Source organism: Labeo rohita, chromosome 6, assembly GCF_022985175.1.
Source record: "Labeo rohita strain BAU-BD-2019 chromosome 6, IGBB_LRoh.1.0, whole genome shotgun sequence".
In the NCBI taxonomy this organism is placed as follows: domain Eukaryota; kingdom Metazoa; phylum Chordata; class Actinopteri; order Cypriniformes; family Cyprinidae; genus Labeo; species Labeo rohita.
The window spans coordinates 31472049-31491933 of NC_066874.1; the positions used below are offsets into that span (position 1 = coordinate 31472049).

Genomic DNA, 19885 nt, shown 5'->3' on the forward strand with positions numbered 1-19885 from the left:
TATAAAAAAGCTGAAATTTATAGCACAATGTTCAGCTAGTGAAAGTGAAAGCTGACCGCATCTGTCAAGCAAGATTTTCATTGAAAAATGTCAGTCTGTTCCTCACACGAAGCTGTCGTATGACTTCAAATAGACTTAAAATATAGTGCACACATCATACGGATTAATTTTATGATGTTTTTATGATGCTTTTTGAAGTTTGTCAGCCCCTAGTGGCCATTCTCATTCATTGTATGGTAAAGAGCAGCGTGAACATTCTTCAAAACTTTTATGTTTAACAGAAGAAAAAAATGTTTTTAAAAATGACATTATATTGAGTAAATTTAGTTTAACTTGATATACTAAAGTAAACAAAACTAAAAGTAAAACTGAATAAAAACTATATATAAAGCTATTTTTTTAAAAAAGCTAATAACAATGATAATGACACAAAATACTTTAGCAAAAATTAAAATGAAAACGGAAGATATAAAAATGAAAACTGATTCAAAATCTTAATAAAAACCAAAATACTAAAAAATTAATAAAAACTATATATAAAACTATATATAATATACAAAATAATGATAATAAAAATGGCAGTAACACAAAATATGTAAATTTAGCAAAAATGAAAATGGAAACTTAAAATATAAAATAAGTACTGATTCAAAATTTTAATAAAAACTAAAATACAAAAAAATAAACTATATATAATAAAAAAAAACAAACTTAGCAAAAATTTTAATGAAAATAGAAACTATAAAATAAATAAATAAAAATTTGAATAAAAATAAAATAAAAAACCTTATATAAAACTATATATAACATACAAAAAACTATTAAAACAACAATAACACAAAATACTTCAACTTTAGCAAAAATGAAAATGGAAAAATACTGAAAAAATCTTAATAAAAACCAAAATACTAAAAACTTAATAAAAACAATAAATGAAACTATATATAATATACAAATAATAATTATAAAAATGACAATAACACAAAATACTGAAAATATAAAATAAATACAGATTCAAAATCTTAATAAAAACTAAAATACTACAAAAATAAACTATATATAAACCTATACATAATAAACAAAAACTACTAAAACAACAATAACACAAAATGCTTTAGCAAAAATTTAAATAAAAATGAAAAATATAAAAATAATTTCTGATTCAAATTCTTAATAAAAAATAGAATACTAAAAAATATATATAAAAAACTTTATATATAATAAACCAAAAACTACTAAAACAACAATAACACAAAATGCTTTAGCAAAAATTAAAATAAAAATGAAAAATATAAAAATAATTTCTGATTCAAATTCTTAATAAAAAATAGAATACTAAAAAATATATATAAAAAACTTTATATATAATAAACCAAAAACTACTAAAACAACAACACAAAATACTTTAAATTACTTTAAATTAAAATTAAAAATTAAAATGGAAAATGGAAAAATAATTATTGATTTACTAAAAAATACTAAAAATACTAAAAAATGAATAAAAAATAATACACAGAATTATATATAATATACACAAATTAATAGAAATTACACAAAATACTTAAACTTCATGGAAACGAAAATAAAGAAAATAGGCCTATAAAAATAAACACTGATTCAAAATCTTAATAAAAACTAGAATACTAAAAATATATATATATATAAAACTTTATATATAATAAACCAAAAACTACTAAAACAACAATAACACAAAATACTTAAACTTGAAATTAAAGTTAAAATGGAAAATATAAAAATAATTATTCATTTAAAATCTTAATAAAAGCTAAAATACTAAAAATAAAAATAAATGCATAAAAAATGATATACAAAACTATATATAATATTCAAAAAGTAATAAAAAATGACCTAACACAAAATACTTAAACTTCAGCAAAAATAAAAATAAAGAAATATGCCTATAAAAATAAACACTGGTTCAAAATCTTAATAAAAACTAACATACTGTCTCAGTGATACTAAAATAACAGTGCTTTTTTCATATTCCATGGAAGAAAGAAATTTATACAGGTTTGAAAATGACATAGTGAGTAAATGATGACAGAGTTTTGGCTGCATCTATTAAAAAATGTACATTTTTCTGCTTTTAATCACATTTGTCTTGGCTTTTGAGGGTTTCTACAGTATCTTTTGAGCAAAATTCCACAGTCCATTAGTTTTAACCAAACATTTTTCTTAGCATATCTCCCTCTGTGTTTAGAAAGAGATTTGAGAATCCTCTCATCTATTATGCTCAATAATCCTCGTTAGGAAATGAATACCTTGCTGTAGCTACGGGAAACCTTTCCAATAATCCACCGCATTCCAGCAGACAGCCATAAACAAATCTTGGGAGGCTTCGCTAAGTGTGTCTAGAAATGAGAAAAGAAGAGTAGATTAAAAACTAAACATTACACTGGGCCGAAATCAGAGAACGGGCGGCAGGAAGCTACTGATTGTTTTGTAGGTTGGATAGTTTCTCGTGGTGTGCGGTAGATGTCGGATGAGGGGACCGAGATGGCAGAGCACCCCAGAGACGGAATCTGGATTAGAGGAGATTTAGTGGATGTGGAGATGTAGACGTCCTGCAGGGAAAGATCTACACGCTCGGATGTTTGCTTTTGAATTTGCTTTGCTACCGGTTTAATGAGAAGGTTAATCAAGTAATCTCCCTGGCTTTTTTGGAGAAGTTCTACTCGTAGAGATAGACTTAAACTGGTTCTTTTGTTTAGAAAGACAACAGAAAATGGCACTCAACCCATTTTACTTTCTTAACGATAACAAAATGTTATACAGGACTTTGTTTTATCCACTGGGAATGGTTTGCATCATGAAAAGTGGTGCCAGCCAGGCCTGAATGTGAGTGTGTAGGACTTTGACGTCACCCGATATAAAAAAGTTGTTTCAGAGTCAGGGCAAGTTATTACATTTTGATGAAAGATTAGGAAGACAAACAGTTTTTTCTTTAAAATAACATGCACTGATGAATCTTATGCAATAAGACCAGGAACATGTTTAAAGAATGTAATATTAGAGTCCATTTTGATTTCATGTTGACTTTAGAGTGTAGCGTTTTTTTTTTACTTTGTTAGTGATTGTTATTATTGTTATTAATTTTATTATGAATTTATTATGAATTATTTTTTTATTTATTCATAAAATTATTAGATATTAATCGTATTTCTAATATATATATATTATAGAATAATAAAGTGTGATAATACTATTTCAAATAAAATAAAAAAGTGAGTATTAAGTAAAAATATTTAGATATTTTATAATTATTTTATAGTAGTTAAAAAGACAATTCTAATATTTACATTTTCATTTATTAAGTTTTATTTATTTAATTTTAAAATTTATATGAATATTTTTTTAAACCTAAAATCATTGTTTTTATTTATTCAGAAAATTATTAGAAAAATAATATATATATATATATATATATATATATATATATATATATATATATATATGTATATATATATATATACTCCAAATCCCCCTTTTTAAAAACAGTAACTAGTTTTAAAATAAAATGATTTTCAAGCAGTTATGTTTTTGAAATTTATATATGTGTAATAAAAAAGTGAGTATTAAATTAAAAATATTTATATTTTTATAATTATTTAATAGTACAGTTAAAATACAATGCTAGTATTTATTTTTTATTTATTACATTTTATTTATTTTATTTAAAATTATTTATATGAATATTTTCAAACCTAAAACCCTCAAGCTTTTATTTTTTTATTTATTCATAAAATTATTCGAAATAATAATATTTAGAATATAGATACTCCATATATATATATATATATACATAATATAGTCTCCAAATCCCCCTTTTTTAAAAAACAGTAACTAGTTTTAAAATAAAATGATTTTCAGTATAAGAAGCCGTCAGTAAACACTTATTGAAATTTAAGCAGTTATGTTTTTGAGATTTATATATATGTCTGTATACATACATATATACATACAAGTGAGTATTAAATTATAATTATATTATATTATATTTTTATAATTATTTTATAGTACAGTTAAAAATACAATGCTAATATTTCATTTATTTTTCATTTACTGATTTTATTTATTGAATTTTTTATTTTTTTATATGAATATTTTCAAACCTAAAATCATTAGGCTTTTATTTTGGCGAGTTTCCAGGAAGTAAGTACATGTGTCGTCAGTTTTAAAGCACGTCAGTGAATATTTTTACGTTTTGCTCTAAACCAACGGCGCCTATAGATTTAATCTTTCATTTCGAATGGAAATCTTACTCGGTACACAGCTATAGTCGATTTAAAACCATTTGTCCTCATTTAACCCTTACAATGTTGAAAATATATTCTAGCTTCTCAGAATCTGGGTTGTTAACAGAAAAGTTATAGGTTTTAACCCCAAGGGTTGATCCATGAACTATTACCAATGTTCCCTTGAGCTAAACACTTAACCCCAGGTTGCTCCGTAAGTGTCGTATTAATCACTTTGTCAGCTAAATGACACAAGAGTAACTAGTTTTAAAACAAAACCATGATTGATTGTCATTGTGAGAGGCCATCACGAAACTGCCATTCATGCTGCCGTTTTTGAACCTGATGTAATCTGCATGAATCTTCGTGGAAGCGAACAACCCAACACAACCGTTCAGACATGATCTCTTATAAACTCTACCGTGACTCAGCAGAAAACATCTCGGAAGAGCATTACCTTCACATTCGTGGTGTTTTACAGTACATTCTGTAAGGAGATGTCCCAGGAAGCTCCAGTCAAAATGAAATGAAACATCTGGTTTTGGTTAGTGCTCGTAAAACTGATCCAACTGAATCCAGATCAGCGTTCCCAAGCTGGACTCGTCCTATGTGATTTTAATCCAAGGCAGGAAGCTCGGGTCAATTAATCGGTCAGGGCACGCTGCGTCTTTAGGGAATCAACAACAACAGAAGAAAAGCCAACCTTTGCATTCTTGTTTATGTTAATTAATTTTTGTAAACCAACCATCATGTTTTAATTATGACTATCTTAAAAGTTAAGGTTCTTTATTGGTATCTGTGGTTCCATAAAGAACTTCCTTCCATTCCAAATATGGTTCTTCCGATTTTGAAAATGTTCTTTACACAAAGAAAGAAATAATTCTTAAAAGGTTCTTTGGAACTTTTTGGAACTTTAGAACAATTTTTAAGAGTTTAATCCGAATGCCAGGACACTGAGTGCATTTCAGCGTGATTGCTATTGAAATATCACTATTATATATTTCTAACACACAGTCTCTACATCAAAAAGCGTCTTCATTTTCCATCTAAGTTCTGACAGACCACATCAAGTGTATTGCTTTCCCTCAGGGTTTAACATGTTTATTTCCATTGTGATAAAATTATCCTTCATTAGTCCTTCTCTCAGCGTCCATGCGATCTTGGTGATGCTATATTTATTTTTGCAGAGCTCAGAGTCTTTTGAGACTGAGGGGGTCACTATACCGCACCTTTGCCTGGCACTGGATCTTCTCCCAGTGGATTTCAAATCTATTGGCTAGGGAAAAAAACACTGTGTTTGATAAACCTTCCAGCTCTTGAGTCCATACTGTTGAGTGCTCACAGAAGGGAGCACTGAGGACACATCACAGCCGCAAAAGGGGCCCTCGTAAACACCCTTCTGAATTGTGAAATGACAAATGGGACTGCTAAACCAACCATCGTCTTTTAATTATGACTATCATACATTCTTAAAAAACGTAAATTCCATGAACAAGCTTTAACATACATGGAAGTCAAAGAAGAGTCTTCAGATTTTTATAATATATTTCACCACAAAGATAAGAATGTATTAATGAAAGTTCTTTGGGAAACCAAAATGGTTCTTCTAAAAGACCTTCTGTCATGTATTGTGCTTTGAGTGTCAATCCAACATTATGCAAATGCTAATCACTAAAATCAGAATCCTCTTTCCTTTGCTCAACAGTTAGAAAACTACATTAATCAGAAGACGGGGATGGTGCATTTTCAAGCTGATGCTGTTCATAACCAGACAGCCACTATGCTGGAGATCGGTACTAACCTGCTCACCCAAACCGCAGAGCAAACCAGGAAACTCAATGTGGTTGAAGCCAAGGTAATCTCATTTCACATCATAGAAATGCATGAATGCATACATCATCAGGGTTTTTAAATATGAGAATATCAAGCAGCACAGCTGTTTTCGTTGGTAAGAATAGGAAACATTTCTAGAGCTGCAAATCAGCATATGTGACAGCATATGTGTAGCAGTAGCCAACAATACATTGAATGGGTCAAAATGATTGATTTTTATTTTGTGCCAGAAATCTTTAGGATATTAAGTAAAGATCATGTTCCATTAAGATATTTTGTAAATTTCCTACCGTAAAAATATCAAAACTTAATTTTTGATTAGAAATATGCTAAGACCTTCTTTTGGACAACTTTAAAGGTGATTTTCTCAATACTGAGATTTTTTGCACCGTCAGATTCCAGATTTTCAAATAGTTGTGTCTCGGGCCAAATATTGTCCTTTCCTAACAAACCATACATCAATGGGAAGCTTTCAGATGATGTATAAATCTCATTTTTGAAAAACAGACCCTTATATTATATTTGGAATAAACAAAGTAGTTGAATGCTTTAATATTTAAAACATAGAAATGTTATTAAGGAATAAAAGGATAAAAGGAAATTCTTGTTTTGTTTTGTTTTTTTTTTTTTGTTTTTTTGGGGGATATTCTGCAATATCTAGGTCGCTAATCTATCGAAGCCAGTTTCTGCCACTGAGTAAAATATAAAAAATGTAATTGTGACTTTTTATCTCGCAATGTGACTTTTTTTCTTAAAATTGTAGAATACAAACTCACAATTCTGAAAACATAAAAACAAAGTTTTTTTTTTCCCTCAAAATTGGACTTTATAACTAAATATATTTATATTTTACAATTTTGAGACAAAAAGTCAGAATTGCAAGATATAAACTCCCAACTCCGAGAAAAGAGTCAGAATTGTGATATACAAATTTGCATTTGTCCAAAAAAGGCAGAATTGTTTTTATTTTGCAATTCTGACTTTTTTGTGAGTTTATATCATGCAATTCTCTGAAAAAAAGTCAAAATTAAGTTTATATCATGCATTTCTGAGAAAAAAAGTCAAAATTGAGTGTTAATATCACGCATTTCTGAGAAAAAGGAAACTTGCATTTGCGAGAAAACAGGTCAGAAATGCAAGTTTTTAATTTGTAATTCTGACTTTATTTCTTGTGATTGTCTATATCATACAATTCTCAGAGAAAAGTCAAAACTGAGTTTATATGATGCATTTCTGAGAAAAAAGTCAGAATTTTTTTTATCTCGCAATTCTTTAAAACTCGCTATTGTGAGTTTATGTCACGCAATTCACAGAAAAAAAGTCAAAATTGAAAGTTTATATCTCACAATTCTGACTTTGTAACTTGCAATTACAAGTTTATATCTCACAATCCTGAGAAAATAGTCAGAATTGTGAGATAAAAAGTTGCAATGACCTTTTTTTTATTGAGTGGCAGAAACTAGCTTGCCTGTCAGATTTTCTTTCTTCCATTGAAGCTCGAGATGTTTTTTGGAAGATTTTAAATAATTCTTGGAAACATCATGTTTTGTTCATAGCTGATTTAGTTTTCATTAAAACAAAATTAAAAATGTATAATCATGTTTGTATATAAAAATGTTGTGCTGATTACATAATCTGTAATAAAATGGTACATTTTAAATTAAATAATAACACTTTTATGATAGTTTTCTGAATTCCATTCTTAATTTTATTGTATTCCATTTAAAAGGTTATAAACCAGACATCAAGAATTGCAATTCAGTTATTAGAGAATTCATTGTCAACAAACAAACTGGAGAAGGAGCTTATAACGCAGATTTCAGAAATCTCCAAACTTCGAGACAAGAACAGGTGAGACTTTTAAATGAATCTTTATTTCTTACATTTCATTCTGTTTCAAACGCAGCCTACACTATAGTGTTTCGTCTGGTAACTTAAATGTACTTTCTATGTTAACATCAGTAGAAAACTGTCAAACGGATTATTCAATGTGACTGTATCAACCTAAACATGACAAAACATCTTAATTGTTTGTCATAGGAAGCAATGAGATTCATTTCATCTTCTGAATTTATTTCACAGCTCTGTTAATCATAATGTATTTTTGTGTCAGTTTTATTTCTCCAATGATATTGTAGGAGAAACATCCGTCAAAAAGATGCTTAAAATGAGTCATAACTCAGAACTGCATTATGTAATTGTGCTCATTACGACTCTGAACAACCGCTGAGCAATAAGATCCGTGCAAGTCATTTTTGGGGGTCAGATCGTGTCCACAACTGCCCGTTTGCACAGTGCACAGCAACTTTTGTCTGTCTCGTCATTCTCAAAGTGTTATTTTCCCATACTCGTCCAGTCGGAGAGCACAGCAGGGGTAAAGGCTTTGTAAAGGGAAATAATCAGCCACTTAATTGATTGTTTGTAATGTTTAATAACTACGGAGTAAGCACAGCACACAAAGCAGACCCCAGGCAAGTTTCCTTTGCACACTTACAAAGCCGGACAAAGGATTTCCCAGAAAGCTTTGTACTTAGCCCTCGCTAGATTAAACAGATAACGCTTGTTGTCATTCAACTTTGACGACCAATTGAACTGTGTTGCTAGAGATGTTTTGGTAGCTGCATGGGGGCATCAGATGTAATTATAAAAGACCGCCGTGTTACAGACGATTCAATATTTCATGTTTCACGTATGAGTGAGAACAGAGAGTTTTCGACCTTTCCAAGACGATTTACAACGGTGCAAGCGAAAGTGTTCGTAATTGCTCCCAGAATTGATGTGGGTTTAGCGAGGGTCAGCTTCATAGTATAATAGCAGCAAACAATTGCTTAGCATTGCGTACACATTGCAAACTCTGGCAAGGGATTCCAACAGTCCTTGCCAATCGATTGTGCGAAAACTATTTGTGTAATCAATCATGTACAACTTATAAACATAAGCATCGAGAACACACCAGCAACCAAAGCATGTTTAATGACTATCTACTGTAATTTAACAAAGTAAGCGTTCAGTTACATGGCTCGATGGAGTTTTGATTCGCTTTCCAGTTATTTTCGGCCTCAAACCCTCGGGGGGTGTTATTTTTCAGCGCTCACACACACTCGCTCACTAAATCACACACAGATTGAAGCCGGCAGGATTTTGCGGAGCTCCTCAGAAACTCGTTTTTGTACCAGTGGCTCATTGTTGTGGGGCTGTAAATTGTTTTGACAGCAGGCTTGACTGATTCAGTGCCATCTCCTCTGATCCAGACACTAAATCGTGAACCTACATGAATAGCGCTGATGGAAATACTGTATCTCTATTTCCTAAAGGCCCAGAGTTCAGACTTATTTCACATGACACAGCAAGCCACTAGACTGTAGCCTAGCAGTAACAATCTAACAATAGATGCTCAAAAAGTTGTTGGTTAAGAAACTGAAGACATGTATTACATTTTTAGATTTCTAAGGTGGGTTAAACGGCAAGTTCGCCCAAAAAATGAACTTTCTGTCTTTAATTACTCACCTTCATGGTGTTCCAAACCTGTAAGACCTTTGTTTATCTTCAGAACACAAATTAAGATATTTTTGATGAAATCCGAGAGCTTTCTGACCCAGCAACAGTACTACCACGTTCAAGGCCCAGAAAGGTAGTAAGAACGTGATAAAATAGTCCATGTGACATCAGCGGTTCAACCTTAGTGCTACAAAGCTACGAGGATACTTTTTATGCGCAAAGAAAACAAAAATAACGACTTTATTCAACAATTTCTTCCCAATGCCTTTAAGAGCCAAAGTTTAATGTTTGGTATGGATGCACAATATTGTATTTTTGCAGATATGCCAATATTTTTCTACTCATTTTGGCTGATGTCTATATTGATATATTTCCTTTTGTTTGGAAACAACACCAAGTCTCTCCTGTGTGGAAATTATAAGCAAATTATATTTAATTTTGGTTAGTTTTTAACAAGAACTTATTTGTTAATATTAAATAAACAATAATGAAGTTATTTTATAATGACAGTACATGGAAGGTTTGACAATAACTATAAATAAACTATATATCAATCGCTGCTGCTTTTTTCTTTTTTCAAATAAATGCAGTGATAACCTTAACATTTTATTTTAAGATTTAACATTTGTAGATGGTCTAAAGCAAAAACTCTTCCAGAGTTCATAATTTGTTGCTCACCCTGAGCACATGCGTATCGGCATAATTTTTCATATCAGGCAGATGCCGATATTTACACTTAAAGCCATTATTGGCCAATTCCGATACTGGTCTGATAATGTTGTGCGTCCCTAATATTTAGGGCTAAATGTTTAAAATAAACCCTTATAAGTTAACCATTATTCACCTTATTGTAAAGTCTCAAGGTAGAGACCCAGGTCTCTATTTGCCATTCATTCCTGCTCTATCTAGGAATTTCTCAGAAACATCTGGAGATGTTTTCAAAAAGCTTCTTTTTGACTTTAATTATTGCATTATACATTGTTTTCACCAGTCGTTTGGAGAATAAAGTCTTAGTCCTGGAGTCAAAGCAGCGGACGGAGCTGGAGGACATAAAGGAGGAGAAAGAGCGACTGCAGGACCTGGTGAAGAGACAGACAGCCGCCATTACGGCTCTGGAGAGACAGTTGAGAGCGGCCAGCAGCAACAACACAGCCCTGCAGAGACAACATCAGCAGCTCATGAAGTCCGTAAACACGCTTATTGGCATGGTGTCTTCTGGGACAGGTAAGAATACACACCTTTAAAGTGACAGTTCACCCAAAAATGACAATTTGCTACAAATTTACTCAGGCCAGACCAGATGTAGATGAGTTTGTTTCTTCATCAGATTTGGAGAAATGTAGCATTAAATCACTTGCTCACCAATGGATCCTCTGCGGTGAATGGGTGCCGTAAGATTGAGAGTCCAAACAGCTGATAAAAACATCACAAGTAATCCACACAACTCCAGTCCATCAATAAATATCTTGTGAAGTGGAATGCTGCATGTTTGTAAGAAACAAATCCATCATTAAGATGTTTTAACTTCAAACCTTAACCCTTTTGCCAAAATACGAGTCCATAATCTAAGCAGAAAAGTCCATCCTCTGTAAACCTTTCACATCAAAATCCACCGAAATATTTGTTTAGAATGGTTTTTGCTCATAAACAGAACTTGACCTGTGCATATTTCTCTCCTGATTCATATTTTACTAGAGAAAGTGATATTATGAATAGTATTTTAGCTGGAATCAAAGGTTTGAAGTTAAAAATGTTTCAATGATGGACTTGTTTCTTACAAACATGCAACTTTTCATTTCACAAGATGTTTATGATGGACTGGAGTGTGGATTACTTGTGATGTTTTTATCAGCTGTTTGGACTCTGACGGAACCCATTCACTTCAAAGGATCCGTTGGTGAGCAAGTGATGTAACGCTACTTATCTCCAAATCTGTTCGGATGAAGAAACAAACTCACATTACATCTGGAGGGCCTGAGGTTAAGCAAGTTTTCAGCATGTTTTTAATTTTTGCATGGACTGTTAGATAAACACATCCACAAACTGATTTTTTTTTTTTTTTTTTTTTTTTGATTATCATCTATCTTCATTGTGGAATATTAGCTTTGAATATTAGTGTACAACAACTTAGATTAACTATCATACCATAGAAGTGCATGATGTTAAATACTGTTGGCCTGTTTTACTTGAAAGTATCATATTATGAAAGCAAAAATTCATTTCGAATGCCATTTCAATGTTTCAATTAGATTTGTTGCATCTCTGCAGCATTTCACTGTCTGTGAGGACAGAAAAATGTCTCAACGCCCGGTTAGAGTACGATGTAAGGTTACTTGTCTGAGAATGACAGACATGTCTGATTCTTGGGCTTGCAACAGCTTTTAAATCTGGTGGCAGATTCTTAACATGACCTGAAAGTTCTGGTTAATTAACTGTGACACTAATGATAAATTGAGCAGCCGTGATTCATGGAGAGAGAGGGGATAAGCTCTTGCTAGTGATGTCTTTGGCAGCGTGCTCTCGTGTCTTGGATGAAGTTCACATGCGTCACAACACGCACTGATAAGCTAAATCAAGACTGCAGCATTTTATACGGACAGAAGACATGTCAGTTTATAAATGTCTGCGTGGAGGTTCACTCGAAGAACTAAATGTACCAAATTTTCTAAATAAACTTTCAGATGTTTGACAAACAAACACGTGGTGTTTAATGTTTAAATGACTCATCCCAAAACTAGACCACTATGGACTTTATATTTGGAAAGTTGAGGCCATGTAAAGATTATAAATCTTGCTCTTTTGACAACAGAAACCACATGGTTATATTTTGTCACATTGTGTGGCAAATCTATAAAATGACTTTATGTGATGTTTCAGCACAAAAACCTGCATCATATGTATCAGTGTAATTTTAGTATCATTCAGATAGTATTGCGTTTTTTTTTTTTTTCTAATTTATTTAGAATTAGTTTTTGTTTTCTGGTTGACATTAAGTTGACATTTTAGTGATTTTGTTCTTCTTTAATTATTATGTCTATGTAGTTTTTATTAAATTTGTATTTCAGTTTTAGTTGTCTTGGTAACTATCTGAAATAAAATATTAAAAAATATATTTTATTATATTTTATTTTAGTTAAAGTTTTTATTTATTTCTTTTCTATTTCTTTTCTATTTCAAGTTCAAGTAATTTTGTTATTTTGTCACTTTTAGGGTTTTTTAAATGTCTATTTAATTTTTATTAATGTTTATTTCAGTTTTAGTCATTATATTTGGCAACTAGTTGAAATAAGTTTTTATTTTTTATTTATGTCTGTATAGTTTTTATTCATTTGTGTGTCAGTTTTAGTAACTGACTGAAATAAAACATTTCTAAAAATATTTTATTATATATCTGATTTTAGTTAAAGATTATTTTGTTTTCATAATTTTTTTTATTTAGTTTGTTTAATTATTTCAGATTTAGTTGTCTTGGCAACTGGCTGAAATAAAACATTTTTAAAACTATTTTATATTTTATTTCAGTTAAAGTTTATTTTGTTGTCATACATTTTTATTTATTTTCTATTTCAAGTTTAAGTAATTTTGTTAATTTACAGTTTTTAGTAATATCTATTTAATTTTTATTAATGTTTATTTCAGTTTTAGTCATTATATTTGGCAACTAGCTGAAATAAAATATGTTTTTCATGTTATTTTTTAATTATGTCAGTATAGTTTTTATTCATTTGTAGTTTTAAATGTCTTAGCAACTGGCTGAAATAAAACATTTTTAAATTTTTTTTTTTTTTTTCTTATTTCAGGCAAGAGTTTTTTTAATTTTTTATATATATATATTTATATTTTCCATTTCAAGTTTCATTTTATTTCTATTTATTTTCATTTTTTCATTTTATTTCTATTATTTTTATCAATGTTTATTTCAGTTTTAGTCATTCTATTTGGCAACTAGCTGAAATATGTTTTTAATACTATTTTTAAATTATGTCTATATAGTTTTTATTCATTTGTATTTCAGTTTTAAATATCTTGGCAACTGACTGAAATAAAACATTCTTTAAATTATTTATTTATTTATTTATTTTTTCAGTAATTTTTTAATTCCAGTTAAGGGTTTTTTATTTTAATATATTTTTTATATATATTTTCCATTTCAAGATTCATTTTATTTCTATTTATTTTCTATTTATTTTCATTTTGTTAATTTTATTTCTATTATTTTTATTAATGTTTATTTCAGTTTTAGTCATTCTGTTTGGCAACTAGCTGAAATAAAATAGGTTTTTAATATTATTTTTTAAATTATGTCTATATTGTTTTTATTCATTTGTATTTCAGTTTTAAATGTCTTGGCAACTGGCTGAAATAAAACTTTTTTAAAAATAATTTATTCTTTTTTTATTTCAGTTAAAGTTTATTTATTTATTTTTTTCCATTTCAAGTTTCATTTTATTTCTGTTTCTATTTTATTTATATTATTTTCATCAATGTTTATTTCAGTTTTAGTCATTCCATTTGGCAACTTGCTGAATAAAATAAGTTTTTAATATAATGGCTATGCCGCAATGGTCTTTTGTTGACTGATTATCTTTTTTTACCTTGCATTCATATCAATTCTGAACCCCAGATCTACTGTATTTTTCCCTTACAGGCATCTCATCAAATGAGCAGCATTTCAGAGACTGTGCCGAGGCCTATAAATCCGGTCACAACACCAGCGGAGTCTACCACATTTACATCGGAGACATGACCGAGCCAACCAAGGTGTGGGATGCGTTCTTTCACAAGTATGAGGAATCAGTGTGATATATCTTGGCTGTGACATACAGAACGAGGAATAGCGCAAATGTAAGAGGGTGAGACTGAGATGTTTCATATGCTTCTGACAGGTCTTTTGTGATATGGTGACAAGCGGAGGTGGCTGGACGGTGTTCCAGCGCAGGGCCAATGGAAGTGTGAACTTCCAGAAAAGCTGGAACGAATACAAACTGGTGAGTGTGCATAAACATTGCAAGATTGCTTAAAATTGCAGAACTTGAATACAGCAACCACTCTAGCATCAGACAAAGAGAACTAGTTACATTTGCAGACAATGATAAAAATCCCTATTGAATGTGTTTAAAGAAAACGGTGAGATTTGTTTTTCTGCCTGTGCTGGGAAGACGTGATTAAAAGTTTGGCATTATTCTGATGACATAGATTTAAAAACCAGCCAAAGCAGGATGTGAAGCACGGCGGCTAAAATTGTACGTGACAGATTGGCGTCATTGGCAGTAGATGAACCGTTTGGTACATTCTGTATTTAATAGCGGCACATTCTGCTGATATTTTAAGTGCTTAAATATGCTGAAGTAGATTGAAAACTGGCAGTTCTGTGAAACTGCAGCCGTGAAAATCAATACTGCAATTTTCTACATTTTGATAATCTTGCCAAATGTCATTGTGAGCCTTCCTTTCTATAAAAAGCTGAAAAGGATGAGTCTCTTTTCTGGAAAACAAAAGACAGACAATGTACCTATGTAATTCAAGGAAACAAAACAGCTGTCTTGCGTCTGTACTGAGTTTCATTAAAAATTGGATATGCAGTATTCCTGCTTGATATCTAAGGTGTTGTATTTGACTCACTTTTATTTGAATTAACGGATTAGTTCACTTCCAGAATGAAAATCCCTTTACTCATCCCCTTGTCATCTAAGATGTTCATGTCTTTCTTTCTTCAGTCGAAAAGAAATTAAGGTTTTTGAGTAAAACAGTCCAGGATTTTTCTTCATATAATGGACCTTAATGGTGGCCAATGGGTTGAAGGTCCAAATTGCAGTTTCCGTGCGGCTTCAAAAGGCTCAATCCCAGCTGAGGAATAAGAGTCTTATCTAGCAAAACGATAGGTAAGAAAAATACAAATTTATATACTTTTTAACCACAAATGCTCATCTCGCACTAGCTTGACCTCATGCATTACATAAACACGGAAGTACCGACCCAGTGTTTACAAAGAAAGTCAAACGCCCTTAACAAAAAAAAGGTAAAACAACAATGTTGAACAATTTTGAAGTGGGAGGAGAAAATGAGAGTTATTCACCCTACCCTTTTGAGAGTACACAGACAAAGAATTAACTGCGTGTGACTTTTGCAATGTGATTACTTAATGTGTGAAGATGCATCTGTGGTTAAAAAGTATATAAATTTATATTTTTTTAAGAAAATGACAGATCATTTTGCTAGGTAAGACCCTTATTCCTCGGCCGGGACTGAGTTTTTTGAAGCTGCAATTTGGACCTTCAACCTGTTGGCCATCACAAGTCCATTATAAGTAGAAAAATCCTGGAATGTTTTACTCAAAAATCTTCATTTCTTTTCGTCTAAAGAAAGAAAGACATCTTGGATGACGTGGGGGTGAGTAAATGATCAGGAAATTTTCATTCTGGGATTGAACTTCTCCTTTAAAGTGTTTATAATCAGAAATATACAATCTTATGTTTGAAGATTTCCACCCAAGTTTTAAAGTTCAACTTCAAGTGCTGTTTTATTGCTTTCCCAAAGAGGGAGTTTGAGTTCCCAACTTCACAAGATGAATGGAATGCAACATTGGTTTCATTACATGTTTTCCTCAGGGATTTGGTGATCCTAGTGGAGAGCACTGGTTGGGTAATGAGGCAGTTCACCTGCTCACCAATCAAGCCCAGTACTCTCTCCGAGTTGAACTTAAGGACTGGGAGGAGAACGGCGCCTATGCTTTGTATGACAAATTCCAGCTGGCTGGTGAAAAACAGCAGTACAGGTATCATCAGTGTTAATGTAAAGACCAAGACTGATATTAACGATGTTCAACAATATGTCTATCAGAATTTTGCAACGTCTTCTTGTTTTCTCTTTCTCCAGACTTTTGCTAGGGAGCTACAGCGGAACAGCAGGACAGCAAAGTAGCTTAGCTTCAAACGGCACTGGGTTCAGTACTCGCGACGCCGACAATGACAAGTGCGTTTGCAAGTGCGCCCTCATGATGACCGGAGGTGAGTTACTCATTGCAATAGTTCATTCAAAAATGAAAATTTACTGAAAGTGGACTCACACTCATGCCATCCAATATGGAGTTTGTTTCTTAATCTGAATAGATTTGAGAATTTTAGCATTACATGCTCACCAATGGATCCTCTGCAGTGAATGGGTGCCGTCAGAATGAGAGTCCAAACAGCTGATAAAAACATCACAGTAATCCACCTGTAATCCACACCACTCCAGTCCATCAGTTAACATCTTGTAAACAAAAAAAGCTGCATGTCTAATACTAGGGGTTGACCGATATGTGTTTTTCAGGGCCAATTATTACAGATCAAATAGACCAATAACCGATATTTTGAATTATGTCTGGTGTAAAAATAAAAATCAATGTCAAAATTAAGAACGACAAGGGCTTTGACAAAAACTTTTATCTTTTAATTTTAATCTTGAAATGCTTTTCAATTATTTTATCAGAAAAGACCAATAACCATAAAAATGCTCAATATCGGCGCCGATAATCAGTCGACCCCTACTTAATACTAGCTTTTTCTCTTCACATGAAACATTATACCAGTCCATAGTCCATAATAATGTTTCCACCAGAGAAAAAGTCCACCCCTGTTGTGCTCTCACATCAAAATGATTCAGATGAGACAACTTTTTCACTGGAGAAAGCAATATTATGGATAGAGGACTTGTTTCAATGATTAAAAACGATAGATAAAAATATCTAAATGTTGCATTTGTTACTTGACATTGTGGATTATTGTGATGTTTTTATCAGCTGTTTGGACACTCATTCTGACGGCACCCATTAAGGATCCATCGGTAAACATTATTTATTGCAATAATTTAGCAAAATAAATGTATTTACTCAAATACTGCTGTTCCCACAAATGAATTTCTGTCAATTAAGATTTAATTTTCATTAATCCTGTTAACAACAAGATCATCAGAATCGAACAAAGACCTTGATCTTAGATTAAAAACATTCTTGTAACATCTGTGATTATTTGACATAAAATACTTTTTACTATACATAAGTAGATTAATTTGTTTCTTCATAGGAACAGATTTGGAGAAATTTAGCATTATATCAATTGCTCACCAATAAATCCTCTGCAATAAATAGGTGCCATCAGAAATAGAGTCCGAACAGCTCATAAAAACATTACAATAATCCACAAGTAATCCACACCTCTTCAGTCCATAAATTAACATCTTGTTAACTGAAAAAGCTGCATGCCTAATACTAGGGGTTGACCGATATGTGTTTTTTTCAGGGCTGATCATGATTATTACAGATCAAGTAGACCAATAACCGATATTTAGAACTGTTATATATGTCTGGTGTAAAAATGAAAATTAATGTCAAAATTGACAAAATACTTTCTTTAAATGCTTTTCAATTATTGCATCTGCAAATCTGTTTTTAAAATGACTGATATCAATAACCATAAAAATGCTTAATATCGGTGCCGATGACTAGTCGACCCCTACTTAATACCAGCCTTTTCTTTTCACAAGAAATAAAATACCAGTCCATAATCCATAATAATGCTTCTTCCAGAGAAAAAATTCATCCCTTGTTGTCCTCTCACAACAAAATGTCTTTTTCACTGGAGAAAGCAATATTATAGATAGAGGACTTGTTTGAATGATTAGAAATGGTTAAACAATAGTTAAAAACATCTTAATGGTAGATTTGTTGCTTGACAAGATGTTAACTGATGGACTGGAGTGGTGTGGATTATTTGTGGATTCTTGTGATGTTTTCATCATCTGTTTGGACTCTCATTCTGACAGCACCCATTCAGGATCCATTGGTAAACAATATTTATTGCAGTCATTTTGAGAAATAATGCATTTAATCAAATACGGCTATTCACACAGATGAATGTCCGTCAATTAAGATTTAATTTGTCATTAATACTTTTAACTAAACCAACATCAGAATCGAACAAAGACCTTGATTTTAGATTAAAAACATTCTTGTAACATCTGTGATCAGTTGACATAAAATACTTGTTACATAAAGACTAATCTGATTGTAGATGAGTTTGTTTCTTCACAGGAACAGATTTGGAGAAATTTAGCATTATCACTTGCTCATCAATAAATCCTCTGTAGTGAATGGGTGCCGTCAGGAGAGTCCAAACATCTGATAAAAACATCACAATAATCCACAAATAATCCACACCATTATTTTTATCAGCTGTTTAGACTCTCATTCTGACGGCACCCATTCAGGATCCATTGGTGAACAGTATTTATTGCAATAATTTGGCAAAATAATGTGTTTACTCAAATACTGCTGTTCACACAGATGAACATCCGTCAATTAAGATACTTTTTTGCATCTTTAATTTTCATTTCAACATCAGAACCGAACAAAGACCTTAGATTATTAGATTATAAACAGTTTTGTCACATCTGTGATCATTTGACATAAAATACTTGTTACGTAAAGACTAATCTAATTGTAGATAGACACTCACCAGCGCTTATTGAACACAAGCCATCTACATTCTTGTCCTCTCAGACTGTGGCCTGGACGTGAAGCCGAAACGGTCATATAAAATCCCTCTGATCCCCTTCTAATCGAAGAAAACGCAACCCAATCACAGAATTATGTAAAACATCCAGAGTTCAGACGCACGTTCAGCGCCCGCTATGCAAACAATTTACTCTATGGCTGCACTCGACTGCAGATCACACACCTCTGGGGTCCAAGATAAACAGCTTTTAATAGCATGCATTGCGATTGATTTTGAAAGTTGTTCTAGTTAATTACCGCCGAACCGGCTGGAGACCTTCGAGTGCCCTTTGTGTTTGCATTTCAAATGGTAATCAAAAGATGGAAAGATGGATCCATCTGTGCGGCCTGTCCAAACTAAACACGCGTTGAGGGAGGTGATACTGATTTAATCAGGGTCAGATAGACGGTGTCCTCTCGGAAGAGTTAAAGTCTGGTTCTTATTGAAGATTCGCAGTTTGCTTTGACAGCTCTTGCTGAGACATCGACTGCACAGTGGGAATAACTTACCCTTTGAAACACTGACGGACTGCGGAGAGAAAAATAAAAAGACACAATATAGAGCAAAGAGAAGGATCAAGGGCTTTGATTGTTTTGAGGAGATGTAATTTTTAAGCCTGCCATCATTTGCTCACCCTCATGTCTTTCCAAAGCCAGTATGACTTTATTTCGTGGAATGCAAAATAAAATATTTTGTGTCATTTTCAGTTTTTTTTTTCTTTCAATGAAAGTGTGTTGTAACTTAAGTCTGTCAAGCTCCAAGAAG

The 19885-nt window shown here is 31.8% G+C and overlaps 1 protein-coding gene across 1 annotated transcript in view; it reads left to right on the forward strand.

The window, feature by feature from the left end:
• The window catches only part of angpt4 (angiopoietin 4), a 44394-nt gene that overhangs the window by 21176 nt on the left and 3333 nt on the right, over positions 1-19885 (forward strand). The window contains exons 2-8 of the mRNA XM_051112953.1: positions 5962-6111; positions 7819-7940; positions 10579-10811; positions 14236-14348; positions 14474-14575; positions 16196-16362; positions 16464-16594. Coding sequence (XP_050968910.1) covers positions 5962-6111; positions 7819-7940; positions 10579-10811; positions 14236-14348; positions 14474-14575; positions 16196-16362; positions 16464-16594 — 1018 coding nt within the window. The remainder of the gene's footprint in view (positions 1-5961; positions 6112-7818; positions 7941-10578; positions 10812-14235; positions 14349-14473; positions 14576-16195; positions 16363-16463; positions 16595-19885) is intronic.